The 20761-nt window shown below is 34.8% G+C and overlaps 1 protein-coding gene across 1 annotated transcript; it reads right to left on the bottom strand.

Annotated features, from left to right (window-relative positions):
* Positions 1–11807: 11807 nt before the first annotated feature.
* On the bottom strand, positions 11808–15211 carry LOC120268419 (zingipain-2-like). The gene is made up of 5 exons (XM_039275840.1): positions 14755–15211; positions 13788–14014; positions 12661–12801; positions 12160–12366; positions 11808–11831 (listed from the first exon to the last, which is right to left on the bottom strand). Exons 1-5 carry the CDS (start codon positions 15209–15211, stop codon positions 11808–11810), a joined length of 1056 nt encoding a protein of 351 aa, XP_039131774.1.
* Between the last annotated feature and the right edge of the window lie 5550 nt (positions 15212–20761).

Here is a 20761-nt window from a genome sequence, read left to right as displayed (position 1 = left end):
GCTAACCCATTGAATTGTGAAAACTGTTGAACCATTTGAATAAAACCTGGATTTAACTCAAAATTCTAGGCTGCTACCGGTGGCCTAACAATGCCCGATTGTTTCCAACGAATTGTAGGCCTAGCAAAATCTGAAAGTGTTTTTTATTGCCCCTCTTGTTCGGCCATATTTTAAGATTCTTCAACCTCTATTTCAGCTAGAAAATTTTGTTCTTGCACAGGTTCCTTTCCCCTTCTATGAAGTCTTCGCTTAATTTCAGAATCCTCTTCAACCAATGTCGAAGGGTTCCCTCGAGTCATAACCTGTAGCTGAAATCAATGAAAAGAAATAATGACAACAGCGAAAAAGAGAGATATGAAGTAAAAAAACAAATAAAAAATATGAATGACTAAAGTAACCAAGTCCTAGTGTTCCTAATATCCTGTTCTGCGGCAACGGCACCAAAAACTTGACATGTATCCGAATTGCGTGTAAACCGCAAGTGCATGGGTATCGAAGTAATAATTACCCTGGTGAGTGGGTAGTCAAATTGACAGGGAACAGAAGTATTAGTAGTAACCAATTCTTAGTTATCTAGTTGAAATCAATGGGTGTGAGGAAATGAACTAATTGCAAGAAAATTAATAAGCAAGCAAGCGGGAAAGAAAAGAAAGCAAAAGAGATCTCAATCAATAAAGATGAGATACCCGGGCGATGCTCCATCTAGGATCTTACATGAGGCTCAAGATTCACTAAATGCTTCTAAACCGAGTCTAATAAGTCGAGGTAATCCAAGAACAACTGGCCCTTGCCTCGTGAACCGCAAGTGCACGGGTGCCGAAGTTATAAAATACCCCGGTGAGTGGGTAGTCGAATCCACTGGGAATAGGGTTACTAGTACTAACTGCTTCTCTGCTATCTAGCCTGATGATAAATGGAATAGTGTGATGATCTAATGTGCGAAGACATGAATACCAGAGATGAATATGCAAGGATAAAGTGGAAGGACATCTCAATCAATAAAGATGAGGTTCTCGGGGAATGCTCCCCTAGAATCTAACATGAAGTTCAAGACTTGCTAAATGCTTCCAAAATGAGTCATATATTTGGGAAGAGATCCTATTAGCTTTCAAATAACAAATCGAGGCTAACAAGAAATAGTATTAAACAAAAAAAAATTTAGAAGGGTGCAAATGCAAAAAAGTTCAACTATTATTCTACACTCCCAAATATTGATTATTGCAAGGGTACAATTGCAATTACCCACTCTAAAAGCCATGTCAATAATTCCAACATGATCAATGAGTACTAAAACTATCATAACTTCACATACACTTTTCCAAATCACAGATTTCAAAATTATGGGAAAAATAGACATCTAACACTATGACATATCCGAAATTCACACAACTTAGAATACTACACAATTGATAACATTCAATTGAATGTCTAACTATTTATGTAGGCTTGTAATTCAGACGTATCCCTTTCAAATATGAATATCTCTCAATATAAATTTTCAAAAGCAATAATATTTTACATGCAGTCAGATAACTCAGTAATACATCACTTTCTTATTTTATGCTATACCAGATAAAACATCTAAGACCATGAGAAACACCAAACAATCTTCAGATTATGCACAGTAATATCATTGGGCACAACTACTCTAATAATGCTATAACTTTTAAACGACTCATACAAAGAATCTAAAGTTTTATAGGTATCTATAAAACATCAAAATCTATAACTTTTTCATATTAATCTTATCCAAATCCATGTACAAGACCATCAAATTGTCTAAGCAATCTTTATGTTTTCTGCATAAATATTATTGAGCACACCTATAGAAATATGATCATATCTAACAATTCACGTGGCTAAAAATTCTGAAATTTTGCAGAGTCAAAGATAAAATAGTCCTCTATAACTTTATTATATAAATATAAATCTAAGTCAGAACTAACAACTATGAAATTAATCAAAACTGGCTCAAGGTCTGAACAGAGATCCTATTAGCGTCATCTGCGTCTAAAAATTTATAATTTACAGAATACTACTCCAAAAATTGTGAAATTCGTTAGCAAGATAAAAAAGACCTCGATCTACATTTTTTCTATTCTGGTCCCTTCCATGTTCTGTCTCCAGATCTTCCAAATAAATTAGGGATCTCTACTATGCTAACAGGAAATTTCAGAATTTTATCCTCAAATTAAAATCAAATCAATTCTCACCAAACCCTAACCCTAACTAGTAACACGTCACAAACAAGCATAAGAAAGAGCAAAAACAAAAATAACTCAGAACCTTACCTCAAAAATAACAATAAAACGAAATCCGTGACGACGAGACCCTTCTCCCATCCTAGCCACCAACACCACTCACAAATAGGGAGAGGAAGAGATGAGGCAAGTCTCTCTCTCCCCTTTTTTTTAATGGTGATCTAAAACCGAAGAAGGTGAAAAGTCGGCTAAGGTTTCAAAACTAAAAAAAAAATAATGGCTAGGATTAAAAGTAAAACCAACGGCTAGGATTTGATTAAGGGGTGGAGCACACAAACAACACATAGAAGGAAGGCACTAATCATAGAGAGAGAAGATGGAGAGCCCATTTGCGCACACTTCCTTCTTAACTACTGATCAATCTTTTTAATAGGCAGGGATGCAACACCAAGACTAAAGAACACAGTGATACTATACTGAAACAGAGGACCCTAGCAATCTGTGTGTGTGTGTACATATGACTCCAAAATTATTGAATAATGAGGAGGAATGGAAGGCAAGTAAGAGAAGCATTTAGAGATTATCATCCTTCTTTTAATTTATGGTTTTCCAACAAGACCAAAGAAAATATTTTGTAATTTAAAAATTAAATTCATGAAATAATGATTAGCTCAGCAATCAATTTTAATTTATATTGATGTAGGGATATGCAAAACTAAATATAAAATTAAGAAAGTTGGGCATGCAAATGAACTCGTTGATAAGGAAAAAATTTTATATAAATTGATCCATTTTATAGTTAATTAATATTATTTAAAACTAAATATTTAAAATTTAAAATGTTTGCAAAAAATGATCAATATTAATATCAATATTTTTAAAAGTAAATATTAAATATATTTATTTAAATAATTGAAAAAATTCAAAAGTTGGTGTAATACAACACAACATAATAATATTGTAGTCAATCATAATTTTCAATGAAATATATTACTGAAAATGTCAATGCCGTGGTTTGAAAAATGATACAATTTTGTCTTATAGAACCTTTCTTTTCTCACAAAAGGACATGTATTTTTTTTTAAATGCCATTATTGATGGAAAATGATGATAGCATAGTCCATCAATAATGGCATATTCTTAATTTTATATTTAGTTTTGGAAACATATCTTTCTCATCTGCATCCAGTGCTCACCATATGGTTTGAAAAATGATGAAAGCATATTCTGCAATATTGTTATTTTGAACGAATTTGATCGGTTTCTTTTCAATACTTACAGATATGCCACCCTGGTCAAAAAAGCAAGCTGGCAAACTCCCACGTGAGTCTTCCCCTGAGCCGGAACACATAGAGTTCACCATTCCCGAGCACCAGGCTCGGTTTGAGCAATTGTCAAAACTCAAGTTCAGGCAGGCATGCTTTCACGACTTGAGCGCACTTAGGGAGGTGCAGTTGGCCGATGATATGGCAGATGAGGTGGAGGAGTTCCTCCATGTGGGTAGTTGGAGGAGATTGTTGACTATTTGTGAGCCAGCTATTCGTTTGCTGACACTGGAGGTATTAGCGTCATTTGAGTTCGACTGACGTATTCTCGATTCGATAGTACTGATACCATACAATTTAGAGCATTTGGACACCATTACAGTATGAGTGTTACACAGTTTTTGATCCGGTTGGTCTTATATGATGAGGCTTTTACTGATACTAAGGAGTATGATCGATTACCTACTGATTATCACGCTAGTTTGACACCACAGAGAGCGTACAGGACATTATGTGGGCAAGGTCAGTATGAGCCTGGAGTATCAAAGACTACCTACCTCTCCCGACTGAGTTACAGATACATTCATGCCATTCTGAGCAGATCAGTGAATGGCCACGGTGACAGCACTGGAGTTCTGAGCAGGCAAGAGTTATTATATTTGTACTCCATGGTGCAGAACGAGCTGATTCACTTAGGACATATCATGGCAGAGTATTTGAGACATCACGGACAGTATGCCCGGATCAGCGTCCTTTTCTCTGGTTCCTACATTATGAGACTCATCATGGGTATAGGTCTCCTAGATGCGATCATAGGGGCCGAGAAGATGATTATACCAGCTCCCCTCGGCTTGAAGACTATGCGTATGATGGGCATGATCAGGAGGTATAGAGATGGGGTTTATGTGATAAACATGCCCCCACCAGAGTCAGCCGAGATTGAGGGAGACGCAGCTGAGGGGCTTAGCCGGTTCCTGAGCCTCAGCCAGAGCTTATGGAGACCAACGCACTACCTGCAGCACAGGAGCCGCCTCTAGTGCGCATGCTTTCTCCTTCTCAAACCTATGATTATTTTGAGAGGCTCGAGAGTGCTGTAAGGGTACTCCAGACTGAGATAGATGAGGTTCGCGTGACATAGGCCACGAACCACACAGAGATGATGGCGCATCTCGATATCTTACAACAGTTACTCGAGCAAGACGCCGCCTCCCCATATATTATGTGACCCCATACCCCTCAGGCTTCACCAGCACCAATCGATCCATTAGTTCCAGCATCATCACCAGCAGCAGTGGCACCAGAGGCGACTGAGCCAGACACTGACGCTTGATGCATCTTTACTTTCCTTTGTTCTTTTTTTTGTATTTCATTCTCGTATTTTATTTTGGACTTGCACTACTTAGAAAGGACTCTTCCTTCTGAGTATGTTTTTTATTTGTTGTCTCGAGTTTTATTTCATTGCTTTATCTTTATACACTCGAGTTTATTTTGTTTTTATTGAGCTTCACTGAATCTCCCTTGTGTATACGTGCAGATGGTCTTGTGAGTATGAAATTTGAGGATTAAGTCATAGACACAGTTAATGTGATTTTCATATGATTTTCATATAGCCGTGTGTGCTGCACAACCCATTGGAACTCAACTCTCAAGGATCTAACTCCATCAAGCGTACTATTAGGATTTCAAGGGAATATTGTTTTAATTGCCCACCTTCACATTTGATTTTGAATGTTATACTTTTTATTATGCTTGCTTGCGTACATTGAGGGCAATGTACATCTTAAGTGTGGGGGAAGTTCACATTACACATGTTCATAACACAAGTTTTGACTTAAAATACATGCTCATATAGCAAATGGCGGTTCACCTTAGTTGCAATGATTGTATTCTTAAGTTTAGGGGAATTTTTAACATTGAATGTTCTCATGCTCTAGTTTTTACTTGAATTTCTAGGAATTTTTGCCCGATTGACAATTGTTGCACTACTCGCTCATTAAACTCTTTTGGAAACTCAAGTTCGATGTTTAAGGGACTAGTTAGTTTTGTTTTAGTTGTGTTAATTTTGCTGAAACAAAAATTAAAAATGAAAAAATGAAAAGAGAAAAAAACTTGTTTTAGTTGTGCATTTGCAGTGGAAAGAGCTACCACCTATGAAATATGAAGCTACTCTCATAAGTCTGATACTAGTTATGCCCTAATGAGAGAAAGAGCTATCTTATAGGATGAGTGAAAGCTACCACCTTGGTAGAAAGAGCTACCACCTCGAAAGTGTGAAAGCCACCTTAGCGGCCGCTTCGGAAAGGGCTACCTCAGAGGATGCGTGAAGCTACTACCATCTCTTTGTCATGTTTTGTTTTTTTATATATAAATAAGTCTCTTATACTTAAAACCTTGAGGAGTATACGTTGGGTTGACTTGAGTGAGTGTACACACACTTACATGATTTTGGGTTGTTTTCCTTTTTTATTCGAGTTTTTAGCTAGAGCATTGACTTTTCGTATTTAGTGTTAAAATCCCCCTTACTTGTAGAATGTTTCCCTTGCATGCTTGTGGTGAACCTAAGGCCAAGCACTTCCATTTTTTTTTCCTTCTTCTATACTTCAATGTTTTATTTTTGCTTGAGGACAAGCAAAAGCTTAAGTGTGGGGAGTTTGATAAGTGCTTGTGTATTAGTAATACAAAGTATTCTTTTCTTATGATGAGCATTACTTTTCTCAGATTTTATCGCTAATACATGTGTTTTTGTGTTCTTTTGCGCATATAGTGTTGTGGAACCAAATAGAGAAGAAAGAAACTGAAGTAGATTGCAAATGCATTGTGTTGATGGGATCTTGAAGTGAACACACGAGAATACATAAGTTGTGTACAAAGACATATGAGTATGTGCCAACCTCTATTATGCTCGATGGAATATGAAAATTGGAGGGGCACAAAGGCAGTCACACTCATTGTTCCGACTTGTGCAAGGATAGCAAGATTTCCTTCAAATGTGCTTTATTTGAAGATGCAACATAATCTACGGCATAGATGTGTGCCCGTTTATATTGCCTCGTTGAAAAGTGTGGATTCGGGAGTTTTTTTTTTAGGTACTGTAGCAAATCGATGTAGCAATTTACTATAGCAGCTATTGTTCACAGGCTGCTAAAAACTGAATTTCTGCAAATTCACACGAGCGTGTGCAAATTCCACACGCCCGTGTGGATGCCCAATTCAAGCCCTATTTAAGTTGTGATTTCAGCTCGATTTCAAAATCTTTTTCCCCATCTTTTGGCCTATCTTTCTCCACCTTTGGAGGCACCTGCGGCTAGGTTTATAGAGGCTTTGGCTAGGCTTTTGGAGATGTTCACAACCTTCAACACCACGTTTCCTTTGGAAGAGAGTTATTGGGGGAGTTTTCGTCAGCACCGATCCGGCGAAGTGTGCCCTAGGCTTGACAAGGAGACCTTTGAAGAAGACGCGGCCACTCCTCAAGACCACCGACACTAACACCAAGGGGGATTTATTCATGGATTACATCTCTTTACTTTTGACTTCATTGTTGATTGTATTTTGCTCCACAGAGAGCTAAACCCTTAGTAAGTGCTTGGACTTGTAAACCCTAGGATGATATTGTTTCTTTGACCTTTTGTTATGCTTCCCTTAATTGATGTTTTTAATTGAGTTCCAATCTTAAATGCTTGTTGAGTTGATTTTCCCTTAGAGTGACACTAGGGTTGAGAATCTATGTTGGTAATCCTTATGGATAAGTGACACACTATAACTTTTAGACAATGCTAGATTGGAGAGGGTTAAGAGGTTGAGTCGAGAGATAGCGGAATGTCCCTTTTTCCCTCCGGGGTGATTTATCCTACCTCCATGTTCCAAAAGTTCTTTGCGTTCACAATAGAGTGAAGTGCTAAGAGTTAAACTCCGCTGGGGCTTAGTTGCGCAAGCAACAGAGTGAAGCATTGAAGTAATCTTTACTATCTGGGGCTTAATTGTGACTAGGGGTCATTCGCCTGGACCATATGGTTAGATCTATATTAGGGAATAAGGTTTATCACTTGGAATCCCTAGAGTCTAAAGTAACCTAGCACAGTGTGAGGTGTCGAGACTGAGAGATTTCTCCACCAGGCATAGTGTAGGGTTAGTCACGGTTGATCTTAAGTTTTGGGATCGTGTGTTTAAGGATCTCCACGACTCGTTAGACATCAGTTAGGAAGTATAATGATTGGTTTTTCTATTGAAACAATAGTCTTAGGGTGAGCAATGTCTGGGTGCCCCATTTATCGTCGATTGCCTCTCCTATCTTTTATTTGTGCCTCTTTCTTCTTTTCTTATTTTTACTTGCATTAATTTGTTTTCACATCACCATCGACTCATTTTTATTCTAGTTAAATAGCAATATTTGTGTTTCTAAGCACTATTCCCTGAGGATTCGACTATCCTCTTACCGTTGTATTATTACTTCGACAAACCCGTGCACTTGCGGTTAACACGCAAAAGGGCTATGTCAAATCCCCAAAACAAAACTTTGAAGCGGTATTTAAAGGGCTGAACTCGGGATTTCACACACCCATGTTGAAATTCGACATTGGTGTGTGAATTTCCAGGTTCCTCATTTTCTGCACGTGTGAATAGTAACTACTACAGTGCTCCCGAAATCTTCTTCTTCCATTGAGACTGAATGGTTGGGCACACATCCATATGGTAAATCATGTCGCATCTTCACTTTCAAACACCTTGATGAAGCTCTTGTCAATACTACACAAGTTGGAGCATATGTGTGTGACTGCCTTCGTGCCCCTCCAATTTGTAGATTCACTTGTACATTTTGGAGGTTGGCACACAGTCATATGCCTATAATCACAACTTGTTCCTTGATTCTTGTTTGGTACAAGAGATTCCTCAAAAATTACTTTCATGATCTATTTTTGTTTCCTTTCTTCCAAACTTGTCTCCACAATCTTAAATGCATAGAAAAACATAAATACACAAGATTGACCCGTAAAACCTGATAAAAGTAATGCTCAATGTAAAAAAAGTATACTTAATAATTCTTATACTCAAGCACTTATCATGTCACAACACCTATTGGGACATCGTTGTGTTCTCAAGAATAGGCAACATGCCATGCACAACAGACAGAGATTATTGCCAGCTATAGCTCATGCAAAATAGGCTGGAGAGTTCACATAACGGGTGTACAACCCCCGTTGTGAACTAATCCTGACGTGGTTAAGAAAATTGAACACAACAGTCTCCACAATGGAAGTTGTTCATCATGGCTCAACTGTTATGTTGCATGATTGTGGTAAAATTTAATCAATACATCATATTTTTCAATTGAAAAGTATTCTAAAACATTCTTCACACGTTTCTAAGCTATTTTAAGTCATTCAAAATTGAGAAATCTGATCATAAGAAATAATAGCTTTTGAACAAGTTGGTAGAGAAGAAGGTATCAATGCACTAAAAGAAATTAATTCTAGTCTACCATCTAGACATTCAATAATTTAGATTATAAATTTTTATTTTATTTACAATTCTACTTTTAAGGCTTTCCCGTAAAAACTTTAAAACTCATGTTTTTTTCACTTAGTTGCTTATTTTTAGCTCTGCATTTTTTTTCATTTGGTTTTTCTTTAATCATTTTTTATAGTGCATTTAAAATTAATACGTTACTTACTTGGTCGATGGACTATCCTTGATTCCAACTTACTGGATATCTGTCTTCCACCTACCTTCATGGGTAATTAAAGAGATAGACAGAATTCACAAAGATTTTCTCTAGAAAGGACCGGAGTTTGGTTCGAAGGGTCTTCGCCTAATAGCTTGGCAAAGAATTTGCAGACCATGGAACATGGGAGGTTAGGGAATCCTCAATTTGCATGAATTAAGCCAACTACTCACAAATCTCACAAGCCAACTACTCACCTAGAGGTTCTCCAGGGCCCTTATTTCTTCCTCCACCTAAGAACAAATCCTTCTTCTGGGTAAGGATTTCTTCAATTCTGCATCCTTTTCGGCTTTGTTCCTCTAAGAGAGTAAAAGGTCGGGCACCCAAAGATATTTGGCCTAATCTCTACAATAATTGCAACTTCCCTTGGATTACAATTAGTCACTTCGCCCAAGACCTTTCTTCGCATGAAAGCTTCTTCCTTTTAGCTTCTCATTCAGAAAGTTTGTCTTTGTTTACCTCCATCCCAGATTGTGCTAGTAACTAGGAGGATTTCAAAATTTGGAATTTGGAGGTGAGCAGAACCTTCTCAGTCTGTTCCTTTTATAAATTCCTAATAGATGGTGGTTTGTGGAGTGGCCTTTATTCTCAATTTTGGAAAACTGACTACCCCAGTAAAAGAGTCCTCTTTTGCTGGTTAGCAAGTGAAGATAGAATTCTTATTCTTATTAATTTAGCCAAAAAAGGATGCAATTCCCAAAACACTTCAGATACATGTGTCCTCTGTTATAAAGGTTCAGAGATAGTAGATCACCTTTTGCCCAGCTGCGAATCTTCTAAAAGAATTTTGGTTTTCTTTAAGCAATCATTTAACTTACTTTCTCGTGCTTCATCATAATCTTGGACTTCGTCCTTAGGTGCCCAACATCACATTCTATGGGACTTGATTTCTAAAGCTATTTGCTAGAATATCTAGCTTGAAAGAAATAACCGCATTTTTAAGTATCTCTTTCAAGATACATTTGCTATTATTGCCAAAACCATTCATATGCTTCTTGCTTCAATTTCTGAAGATGCAGACCCACTACACCAACAAATACCTTTAGACTTAGTCCAAAACTGAAGCAGCTCTGTCGTCTTCCTGAACACAAGGTCAGCTGAGGATAACATTCCTTCATAACCTTCAATTTGGGAGTGATTCACCCTTTGTCTTCTTCTTGGTAGCTAATGAAGACCTTTGTCGCCTTCTGGTGGCCTTCGTTTCCTCAACTGTGTCCTTTTAAATTTGTTTGTTTGTTTTGCAGTTTTGTTTCCTATTGTTAGGTTTAGGTGGTGCATCACTCCTTTGAGAGCCCCTAAAACCTGGTTGGTGCTGTATCTTTGGTTTCTTGTTGTTTGTTTGTTGCACTTGCCTTTTCCTTCAATAAATATATTGTTTATTTTTCATACTTTAAATTCTTTTATTGGCTTGTATGAAAATTTTATGTAAAAAGTTGTTTGTAATTGGGATAAATATGGTCTGTTGTTTGTGTTAAGTGAATGATCATTTCTGTTCTGATTATTAAAATTACTTATAAAAAAATTTTATTTAATAATTTGATATCTTCATGAAAGTTAGGTATGATGATGTAAGGAATGTAAGTTTGTCTTTAGTTTCAAGTATTTTTTTTACACTATTGAAGTATTAGAATTTACTTCTTGTTTAATTTTAATGATGTTTTGGAATGTTAAAATATTGTAATTAACTTGTGGTTTTATCGGTATTCTTAGACTCTCAAATTGCCTAATAATTTTTGTGTGCATCTATTACTTTTTGTGCAAAATTCTCATTTCCATTGCAATGAGTATATTTTGAATTAATTTTAAATTTTTACTTTTTATTATCTTCCATTGCCAGTAATTTTTGGATTGGCACATGACTAACCCCTAATCTTTTGTTTTAGTTATCGACAACTTAATGTTACTTCCATTGTTTAATAGCAGATCAATTTCAATTCAATTTCATTGTGTTCAAGAAAACAACAATCTTGGGTACACATGTTAATTTTGCTACTACTGTTAGAGGAACAAAAATGACTGAAAAACTACCTTGCCCTAATATTAAATATTAAATAACTTTAAAAATGGCTCATGAGTTTATCTTATTGATATTACTATTTCAAAAATCCAAGGATGGATGGAGTTGTAGATTGAAATAAAAGTAATCTTGAAAACTAAAAAGAGAGAGAGAGAGGGAGAGAGAGAAATCTTATCACATTCCATATCCATTGACAAAACCGCGAAATTGAACACATCCATTTGACTATGGCACTATGAACACTTAATTCAAGCTATTATTAACTCCAACAATGTTCTTGATGAGCTTACAAGTGTATGGTATTCTAGTATATTTATTCAAAGAACTCCTCGTAGATAGAAAATCTTATTCCGAGTCATTTGCTTGGTGTGCTCAGCATCAGGAAGATAAATCTAGTGTACTCTGGAGTTGCTCCTTCACCCGAAGTGGTTTGTTCTTAATTTGTTTTGACATTCAAACAACGACCAACGTTAGGATAAAATTCAAGTTAATATTTTTCACTATAACAATGACAGTGGTAATAATAATTTACATATAGCAATGAATTATCAGGTTTAGGATAGTTAATTCTATTTAGTATTTAGTACTAAATATCAAATGAAAGATTAATTTCGATTTCCCAAGTTAACCTGTTTGAAAAAGAAAAGATTAGTTTGGTGAGTCTGGGAATGGGGTTAGACAATAATTAGTTTGGAAGAATATTAATCTGTGATTCTTTAGATGATATATACATAGAGCTCTATCTAATTAATGACCTTCACATAATTAAATAAATAAATAGATAATTAAGTAATTAATTAAAAATCAATAGTTAAAATCTTAAAAGAGTAGGATTGGATTAGGAATGATATTTGGCCTGTTAGGTGTGTATATATATAGATTTGTCTATGAACTTAGTTTTGGAGACAAGACTTTTAACAATTATAGATTCAAAGGAGAAGAAAACGTTTAAGTTACCTTTGTAGGGTACAATGCCGTTTTGGCAATACCACACTTGCCAGCAGGGTCATTAACATTTCGTTCCAACCTTATGTACCCTGCTTCTCCCCAAAAATCTCCCCATGAATTTTTAATAAGCCAATAATCTTGCGTACCTTCGGTACCATAGCCAATTAAAGTCACAGCGTGATCCAATGCTGTCCCGCAATATTTAGTGAACACTCCCTGGAATAAAAATTTTTTATGTATCAAAATTTGTAGAAATCACAAAATAAACTCACAAGGAAATAACACATATTTGACAGCAGTGTGTAATTTATAATTTCTTTTACCGAGAGGCTAGATTTTTACAACTAATTGTTTAGATATTCATTCGTAATCTTGTAATTGTGCAAGTAATTGTGCATTAATGCTATTTATAATAATAATTTTAAAAATATTACGGCATAATCATCAAAAACAACAATAATAATAATAATAATAGTTTTTAATAAGCTAAAATAATGTTTAGAACCTCACCGATCCATATAACTTAAAAGCCCTTTCATAACCTTCAACAGCACCTGCAATAGGTTGTCTGGCAACATGTGTTTTTAAGATTTTCTCGTTATTGCTAGGAATTCGTTTATACCCATCAATTGTAACAACTTTGTTGCTTTCCTACAGCAGAAAAGAAAGACATGTAAACAAACATGTTAATAGCAAGATTGTCAGACCCGGACCGGCCCGGCCGGTTCAACAGGAAAAACCGGGAACCGGACATATGGCTGGCCCGGGTATACCCCATTGACCCGGGTATTAAAAAACCCGGTGTTAACCCGGTGACCCGGGCGGTTCAACCGGGAACCGGTTGACCCGGCCGAGTCAATCGGGTCACAATGTTTTTTTTTTACAATATTTAATAATTTATTATTATTTTCTTATTAGAAACCACAAAATCGAGTATATTTATTAATATTAATTTATAATTTATAATCAATAAATAGAATTATAATATATATATATATATATCATAAACATACCAACAAAAATTAACATTTAAAAATAAAATATATTAATGTGTTATGTAAATACTTTCTAAAAATTTAATTTATTAAGAAAATAAAACAATAAATGAGTGTAATTTTATTATAAAAATATAAAATTAAAATATTCTAATTAAATAAAAATATAAGAAAATTTAAAACAAAATAAAAACTCAATTGAGATATAAGAATTAGTGAATTAAATTTCTTATTTATTTTAACAAAATTATATAATAAATAAATAAATAACACAGAGAGAAGTTCGATAATTATATATTAATATATTAAATTTGTAAATATTTAAAAAATGTAAAAATAAATGACATAATTAGAAAACTCTATTGTATATAAGGTCATTTGTCAATTTAAATATCAAATTTGAGTAGGTTTTTATATTATAATTATGGGTTTAATATTATATTTGCTCAATATTAATTATTATAATATTTTTTATATTTAATTATTGACCCCGGTTCAACCCCGGTTCGACCCGGTCGAACCCATTGACCCCTGACCCCTGGGCTTAGCCGGGTCATTGCCCGGGCCGGGTCTGACAACCTTGGTTAATAGAATTACATAAATATATATATAGCAAGAAATTAATGCAAAGTATGGCCAAACCTTGGTTGTGTTACACTTTGCATAAACTCCAGTGTAAGGGTAGTCTTGTCTGGTGTCAATGCCCCCATTTTTCATAACGTATTGCATGGGTCGGTCTAGGTCATACGGATCACAACTTTTACGTTCACAATCTACTAGTTGTTGTTCTGATAATGCTACAACATCTCCCGTGACAATTTGGTTTATGCCTTCTATTGCTGCAACAACCGTGAAAGCCCAACAACTAACTGTACATAAAAATACTATGAATTAAAAAAATCACCAGTATAACTTACAAGTATAAATAAAAAGAAAAAAAGAAAAATATATCTTTCTGGAAAACACAGAAAAAAAGACTTCAAATATACGAATAAACATACAGCTATTATTTTATCTTTTACATAATGAACTATTAGATATCTCATTCAGATTATTAATGATTCAAGTAATTTATGCATTAGTTCAATTATTGCACTTAATTAACAGTTTGTTTCTCATGAAAAAAAAATAGTGTATTTTTTTCTAGGTATAATACCCAAATTAGTCCCTCTACTTTTCTTTCTTTCTTCCATTCTGATCCCTCTACTCATAAATGCTCCCAACTAGTCCCCTCATTCTTAAAATCGGACCCACTTAATTCTTCTACACTAGAAAATAGGCCAATTAGTCCATGTATTTGTAAGAATAGAAGGGATAGTTGGGAAGAGACTAAGAGTAGAGGGACTAAGTGGGCTCATCTTCAAGAGTAGAGAGAGTAATTGGGAACGTTTCTGAGTAAAGAGACCAAAAGAGAAGAGAGAAAAATCGAAGGACCAATTCGGGTTATACTTTTTTCCTATTTACTCTAGAAACTAATACTTTAGCAAAATTTTACAAAAAATAAAAAAGGTTTTTTTGGATTTTTGAAGAAAAGAAGATTTATCGATATTTATCTCTAAAAAATGCTAAAAAAATAAAGATGTATTTATTGAAAATAAATACTACTTACAGCAACCACCCTGGTTTCTCACAGGTTGAACAGCACCTAAATCTCTCCAGTCAACAGAATCCGGGACTGCGTCGACAGTCTCGTTCAAATTGTACTCATCACTCTCATTTCCATTATCATCAATCATGTCTATTCCAGTGGGTGTCGGTAAAGTGCCAAGATAAGTGGCCCTATACTCTTCATCAGTGATGTCCGCAAAAACATTAAGAGCAAGAGTGAACGTATGATTGCCTGCATTATGCTCATCGACATATTTGAGGTTGTCCTTGAAAATCTCATACCTCTTCTCCTTTTCGGCTAAGTCTTGGTAAGACTTATTGAGTTTTACCAACCAACCTTCAAAAAGCAGACTAACTTCGTATTCAGATCGAACAGGGACCAGTGAAGAAGAGGAGTATAACAAGAATAGGGAGAAGATGGAGACGAACAGTAGTACTACATGGATATAAGAAGCCATTGGAGTTGATTGGGGTTGGAGAGTTGATAGCGTTTTGCATGTTTAAATAGATGTAAGAGGCCTCTAGCTATATATAGGATTCCCCAAGGTATCCAATAATCCACTGTGCATGCATGCATGGAACGTGAAGAATTTGTGTTTGGGTTTCTCCCAACTAAAAATCGGTAATTTCTTAGCAATCATTGGTGCCATACCATTCCATTTTAAGCAATGGCAATTCTTTTGGTGTATTTGGCATGATCACAAAAACTTGGATAAATCCAATATTATTGATGATTGTATTTACTGTTCTTCTTACCACATCCCACATGGAAGTCAGATGCAATAATAGAGCATCTTTCACAAGAACAATGTTAAGTGTTTTTGTTCAGTCTTTGATTTATATGTAGATTACTTGAATAAAAGTCATTAAGAGAAAATATTAGTAATCAGTTTTGAGGATATTGGTGTTTTATAATGATTGAGGATGGTTTACACTACAAGAATATGCAAATTTAAAAATTAAACACAATGTTAGAAACAGAATTTATTCGGTTATTAATAGCAACAGATTAGAAATAGAATAAAAATCTAATTTTCATTTAAAAACGGAATACTTTGTTGTTTTTAATCTGTTAATAATAACAATGGATTATAAGCTGCCATTCCAAAATATAATTAATTAAAATATTATAAATTGTGTTTCGAATAGAAAAGGACTAGAGACAGAGTTAAAAATTCATATTTTATTAAAATCTTATAAATATTGTGAAATGTACGGTTCGAATCCATTTCCAATAGAACGGGACTTGAAATAAATTTCAAAATTCATATTTCATCAAAATATTATTAAATTTTGTAAAATGTCAATTTCAAATCCGCTTCGAAAAGAAAGGGACTAGAAAAGAATTTAATAATTCATATTTAATAAAAATATTATTAAATAATATAAAATATCCGTTTCTAATACGTTTCAAATAGAAAGGGCCTAGAAACGCATTTAATAATTAATATTTTATTAAAATATTATTAAATATTATAAAATATCCCTTTCTAATCCGTTTCAAATAGAAAAGGACTTGAAATGGATTTAATAATTAATAATTTATATAAATATTATTAATTATTATAAAATATAATTTTCTACTCCATTTCTAATAGAAAGGAACTAGAAACGGATTTAATAATTAATATTTTATATAAATATTATAAAATATTATAAAATATATGTTTCTAATCCATTTCTAATAGAAAATAACTAGAAACAGATTTAATAATTAATATTTTATATAAATCTTATTCAATATTATAAAATCTTCATTTCCAATCCGTTTCTAGTAGAAAGGGACTAGAAACAAATTTAATAGTTAATATTTTATTAAAATATTATTAAAGATATATATTTTTCAAATTTCTGAAATAATTTATTTTTACTCATTATTATTCTAGTAATATAAATAATAATTATCAGAAATCTTATTTTTGAAAAATATATATTACATTTTTGGAAAAAAAAATCTATCCATATATATAGCTCCTTATTTGTTTATTTTAAATAGTACAAGTATTTTCATATTACATTAGAAACCATAAAATCATGTTTATAAAATAAACATAATTTTATCATTAAATAATTACCAATTTAAATAAATGTATTTTTATAATTTATTTCTAGTTAATTTTCTGGTTGGATTTAGGTTTTTCAAGTGTCTTGCAACCAAAGAATAGAGAAACAAATAAAACAATTGAAATTCGATCTCTATCAAATCGTAGCCATTCATTTCCCATATCGATGGTTCCTCCAAGACCCCTACAACCACATCGCCAGCATCACTGACCCCTTTCTCCATCTCCTTCGACAATAAATATAAAGACCATTACGACACCTTTGCCTCTCACACCTCTCCAATCTTACCCTTTAATGCTACCCGTCTACCTTGCCCGTCTTACCCTTTAATACTGCCAACTCGCTGACCACTACGACCTTTGCCTCTCCGACCTCCAAGATGCCATCGACAAGCTCGAAACCCTTCTTTGCCATGAGAACATCGACCTCGACATCGCTAAGAACAACCTCGCCAAATAACTCTCTGAGGTCCACAATGACTGAGCCATCATCGATGAGTTCCCAAGACTCCGATTAGTGGAAGAGGGCATAGCTGTCATCACCGAGAAGCGTGTCACACTCTAGTTATCACAATTTGGATTTGAGTTACTGGAGTGGATAGTGTTTCTGGATTCTAGATGGTTTTGGGGAATTTTATGTGTTTTTTGTTTATTTGGTATAGCCAGTTTCTCTGATTTCATTATATTTATGGTCATGTTTATAATAATTTCTTTCTGGATTGCACCAGTTTTGGATACTTGTTAACAGACACGAATTATGTGTGTATATAGCGCAAGTGCACGGGTCATCAAGTAATACCTCATGGGTGAGCACGAGGGTCATATTCCTCAGGGAACAGTGAGAGGCTCCTATTACTTCCTATTTACTTAATCAATAGCCTGAACGTCTACGGTATTTCTTAGGTTTACTTCTACAATTTGATTAATAAAATGAAATTGAGGATCGTTAAGTGCAATTGGAAAGAGTGGATTATTTATGAGGATTTCCTTAGCAATTACTTATGAAATGACGTAAGTTGTGGCAATTGTATTCTAATGTTGGATCGAAGGAATTCAGAGGCCTACTAGTCCCAATCTCTTAGCAACCAGTTATGAAACATTAGGAACTTAGGTCAAAATCTCTTCCACCCCAGCCTCCTATGTTCACCTTAAGATCAAGAATTTCTCAAAAAGGGTTGAATCAAACCCTAGTCCACAAATCTAACAATATTTAATCTCTTAGTGCATGCATAGATCTAACAAGGCATGTGTGTTCTAATGTATGTGATAGAGACGCAAGTGTACGTGCCGATTGTATAATAAAGTGTGTGTAAAAGTAGGAGTCGGTCCATAGGGAAGAATGAGATTACTAGTAGTAACCCTAGTTCTAAAAATTAGCCTAACCAATCAAGTGATGTGTGTGAGCAAATAAAAGTAAAAGAAAAAGGTACTGAATAAAAGAGTAGAGAAGTCAGGGGATGAAACAATGTCTGGGTATAGCAAGCCTATAGGGTTTGTCAAGTGCTGGACAAAGATTGCCTAAGAATGCAATCATATTTGAACCGAGAGATTTCCTAAATCATATTAGACCCCTTTTTCAAGGGTGAAGAGTAACTGAATTGGTGCAGAGCTGATGTAGTTAACACACCCCTTGCATGTGTTCGCAAGTGCACGGGTCGCTCAACTAATAAAGTGTATCCACTGGGTCGGGTAGTCGAATCCACAGGGAATAGGAGTATTAGTAATAGCTACTTCTAAGTTATCTAGTCAAATGATTAAGAATATGATGTGATGAAATAATTCATGAAAAGATGAATGTCATGAACAAGTAAGCAAAAGCAAAATGAGGGGGAGTCTCAATTAATGAAAATGAGGTATTCGGGCAATTCTCCCCGTAGGACTCAACCATTAAACATAAGATTCACAAAGTATTCCTAAACTGAGTTAATTTAGTCATGAAAATCTAAAGATAAACGGTTCTTACCTCCAGATCACCGATACTAGTTCCCTATGAGGTCCGGGTAGAGATATCTCTCAGTCTAAACACATCATGCCACATATGACCGCATAGCACTCTAAGAATTCCAAAACATGTATCTGATTCCTAAGAGTAGACCTAGCCCTACTTCTAGGTGAAATATCCCTAACCGCCTACGAGGTCCCAGTGGAGAACTCTCTCAATACATCACACCATATATTGTTGCTTAAACCTTAGGGAATACAAAGATAGATGCACCAATCAAATGGGAAAGAGGACGCTCCACTATCTCATGACTCACCTTATTTAATTTTGAGGTTATAACCCTAATAGAGACCTCTCTCTCACCAAGGTGAATGAATCGATGCAAACCAATCAATCAATAGATCAATAAAGCAAGCAAGCATTAAGAACACAAGATTATAACTCATCTAAACTCAGATTAAAAGGAAAACATAATGTAAATCAATATAAAGAATAGAATCCTGGGGTTTGCATTTCCAAATACCCTCTAGGGTTTAGCTTTCCATGGAGAAAGTTACAAAACAAATAATAGAGTAAAAATCCATATAAGCCATGGAAATAAAACCCCTTGAATTCGTGATGATGGCCTTGATGGGTAGTTTCAACATTTTGATAGATTTCTCTCTGAAGCTAGGGTCGCCAATGGCTTCCTTGATGCTATGACTAAAGAGAAATCGATCAAAGTTGGTATAAAAAGTCTCTAAAGTTGTAAAGACCTCATCTCCAAACCCTAGACGCCTTACCTCTCAAAAGCTATGAAAAAGCCTCCCAAAAATCAGGTAAATAAGCCTTTTTATGATTAGAAATCTGTGCTTGTCATGTGTTGCCACACACCCATATGGGTTGCCACACGCCCATGTGGCCTATCACACACCCGTGTGGGCTGCAAATTTTTCCATAAGCCCGTGTGGAAATTCCACATTGCCGTGAATAGAAACTTGCTACAATAACTTATTACAATACTTTCGTGACTAATGCTTTCAAAACTCTTCTTCTGAGGTCACACGCAGGGCACACGTCCGTGTGGTTGATCATGTGGCTTCTTGTCAACTAAACACCATTCGAAGGGCTCTTGAAATCTTCACATAAGTCTGGTCATGAAGATGTGACTGCCTTTGTGCCCTTCCAACTCATAAATTAACTTGAGATCTTTCAAAAGTTGGCACACACCTCCATGTGTATGAGTACTGGTTGTGTCTTGATCCTTATGTCGTGCAAAAGTATCCCAAATTGTGCCTTCATGACCTATCTTTGCTTTCTTTTCTCTCTAAAAGCCTTCACATCTCTGTTTGCACAAAGGAACACCAAATACAATTTATGAGACATAAAACATAATAAAAATAATGCTTAATGCATGTAAAACATATAAAAAATATGTTCACTCAAGCACTCATTAACAGTTATCCACACAATCACATTAACACTTTATGAAATCTCAATGTGAGTTAAAAAGGATCTCTTAAATAGGTAATGTCTCTTATAAGGAGAAATTACCCCTAATCTAAATACAGAATAGAAATGTGGTTTCTCCTAAAATCTATACCACATGATTGCAAAGAGCATAAAGATACTCATTCACTCACTTGAGAGAATTGAGGGAGACATCATCTCCAAAGTACCCTATTTCTAGGCTTACTCACAATTCCCTTTAATCGAGATGTGTCTATGCTAGATGGGTATTTCTACTCATCACAAAGCACATCAAGTATGATAACTATGGCTTTCAGCACAATAGAAATCAAGCAATCAAGCATTCAAACAAGCAATTAGATTTAAATAACATAAATTGGAATTAAGTAAACAAGTCAGTTGCATAGATCAATAACCAATGTCAAAGGACAAACCCTAAAGTTCAACTATATGTCCAAACATTAAGCAAATTAGTGATCCGTTAATGGAGGGTGATCATCCAAGTTATAAGACACAAAGAGAATAGAAATAAACATAGAAACCCCCTTCTCAAT

This window comes from Dioscorea cayenensis, chromosome 9 (assembly GCF_009730915.1).
Source record: "Dioscorea cayenensis subsp. rotundata cultivar TDr96_F1 chromosome 9, TDr96_F1_v2_PseudoChromosome.rev07_lg8_w22 25.fasta, whole genome shotgun sequence".
In the NCBI taxonomy this organism is placed as follows: Eukaryota; Viridiplantae; Streptophyta; class Magnoliopsida; order Dioscoreales; family Dioscoreaceae; genus Dioscorea; species Dioscorea cayenensis.
Note: the sequence above shows the minus strand (reverse complement) of the source record. Positions and strands in the feature narration are given on the sequence as shown.

What these genes read in the sequence shown, in the direction of transcription:
- LOC120268419 (XM_039275840.1), bottom strand. Translation starts at nt 15,211, where the DNA reads ATGGCTTCTTATATCCATGTAGTACTACTGTTCGTCTCCATCTTCTCC. An exon ending in GAGAAACCAGGGTGGTTGCT is followed by an intron (nt 14,015 to 14,754) that starts GTAAGTAGTATT and finishes TTTTATGTACAG; the next exon opens with TTAGTTGTTGGGCTTTCACG. An exon ending in CAAAGTGTAACACAACCAAG is followed by an intron (nt 12,802 to 13,787) that starts GTTTGGCCATAC and finishes TTTCTGCTGTAG; the next exon opens with GAAAGCAACAAAGTTGTTAC.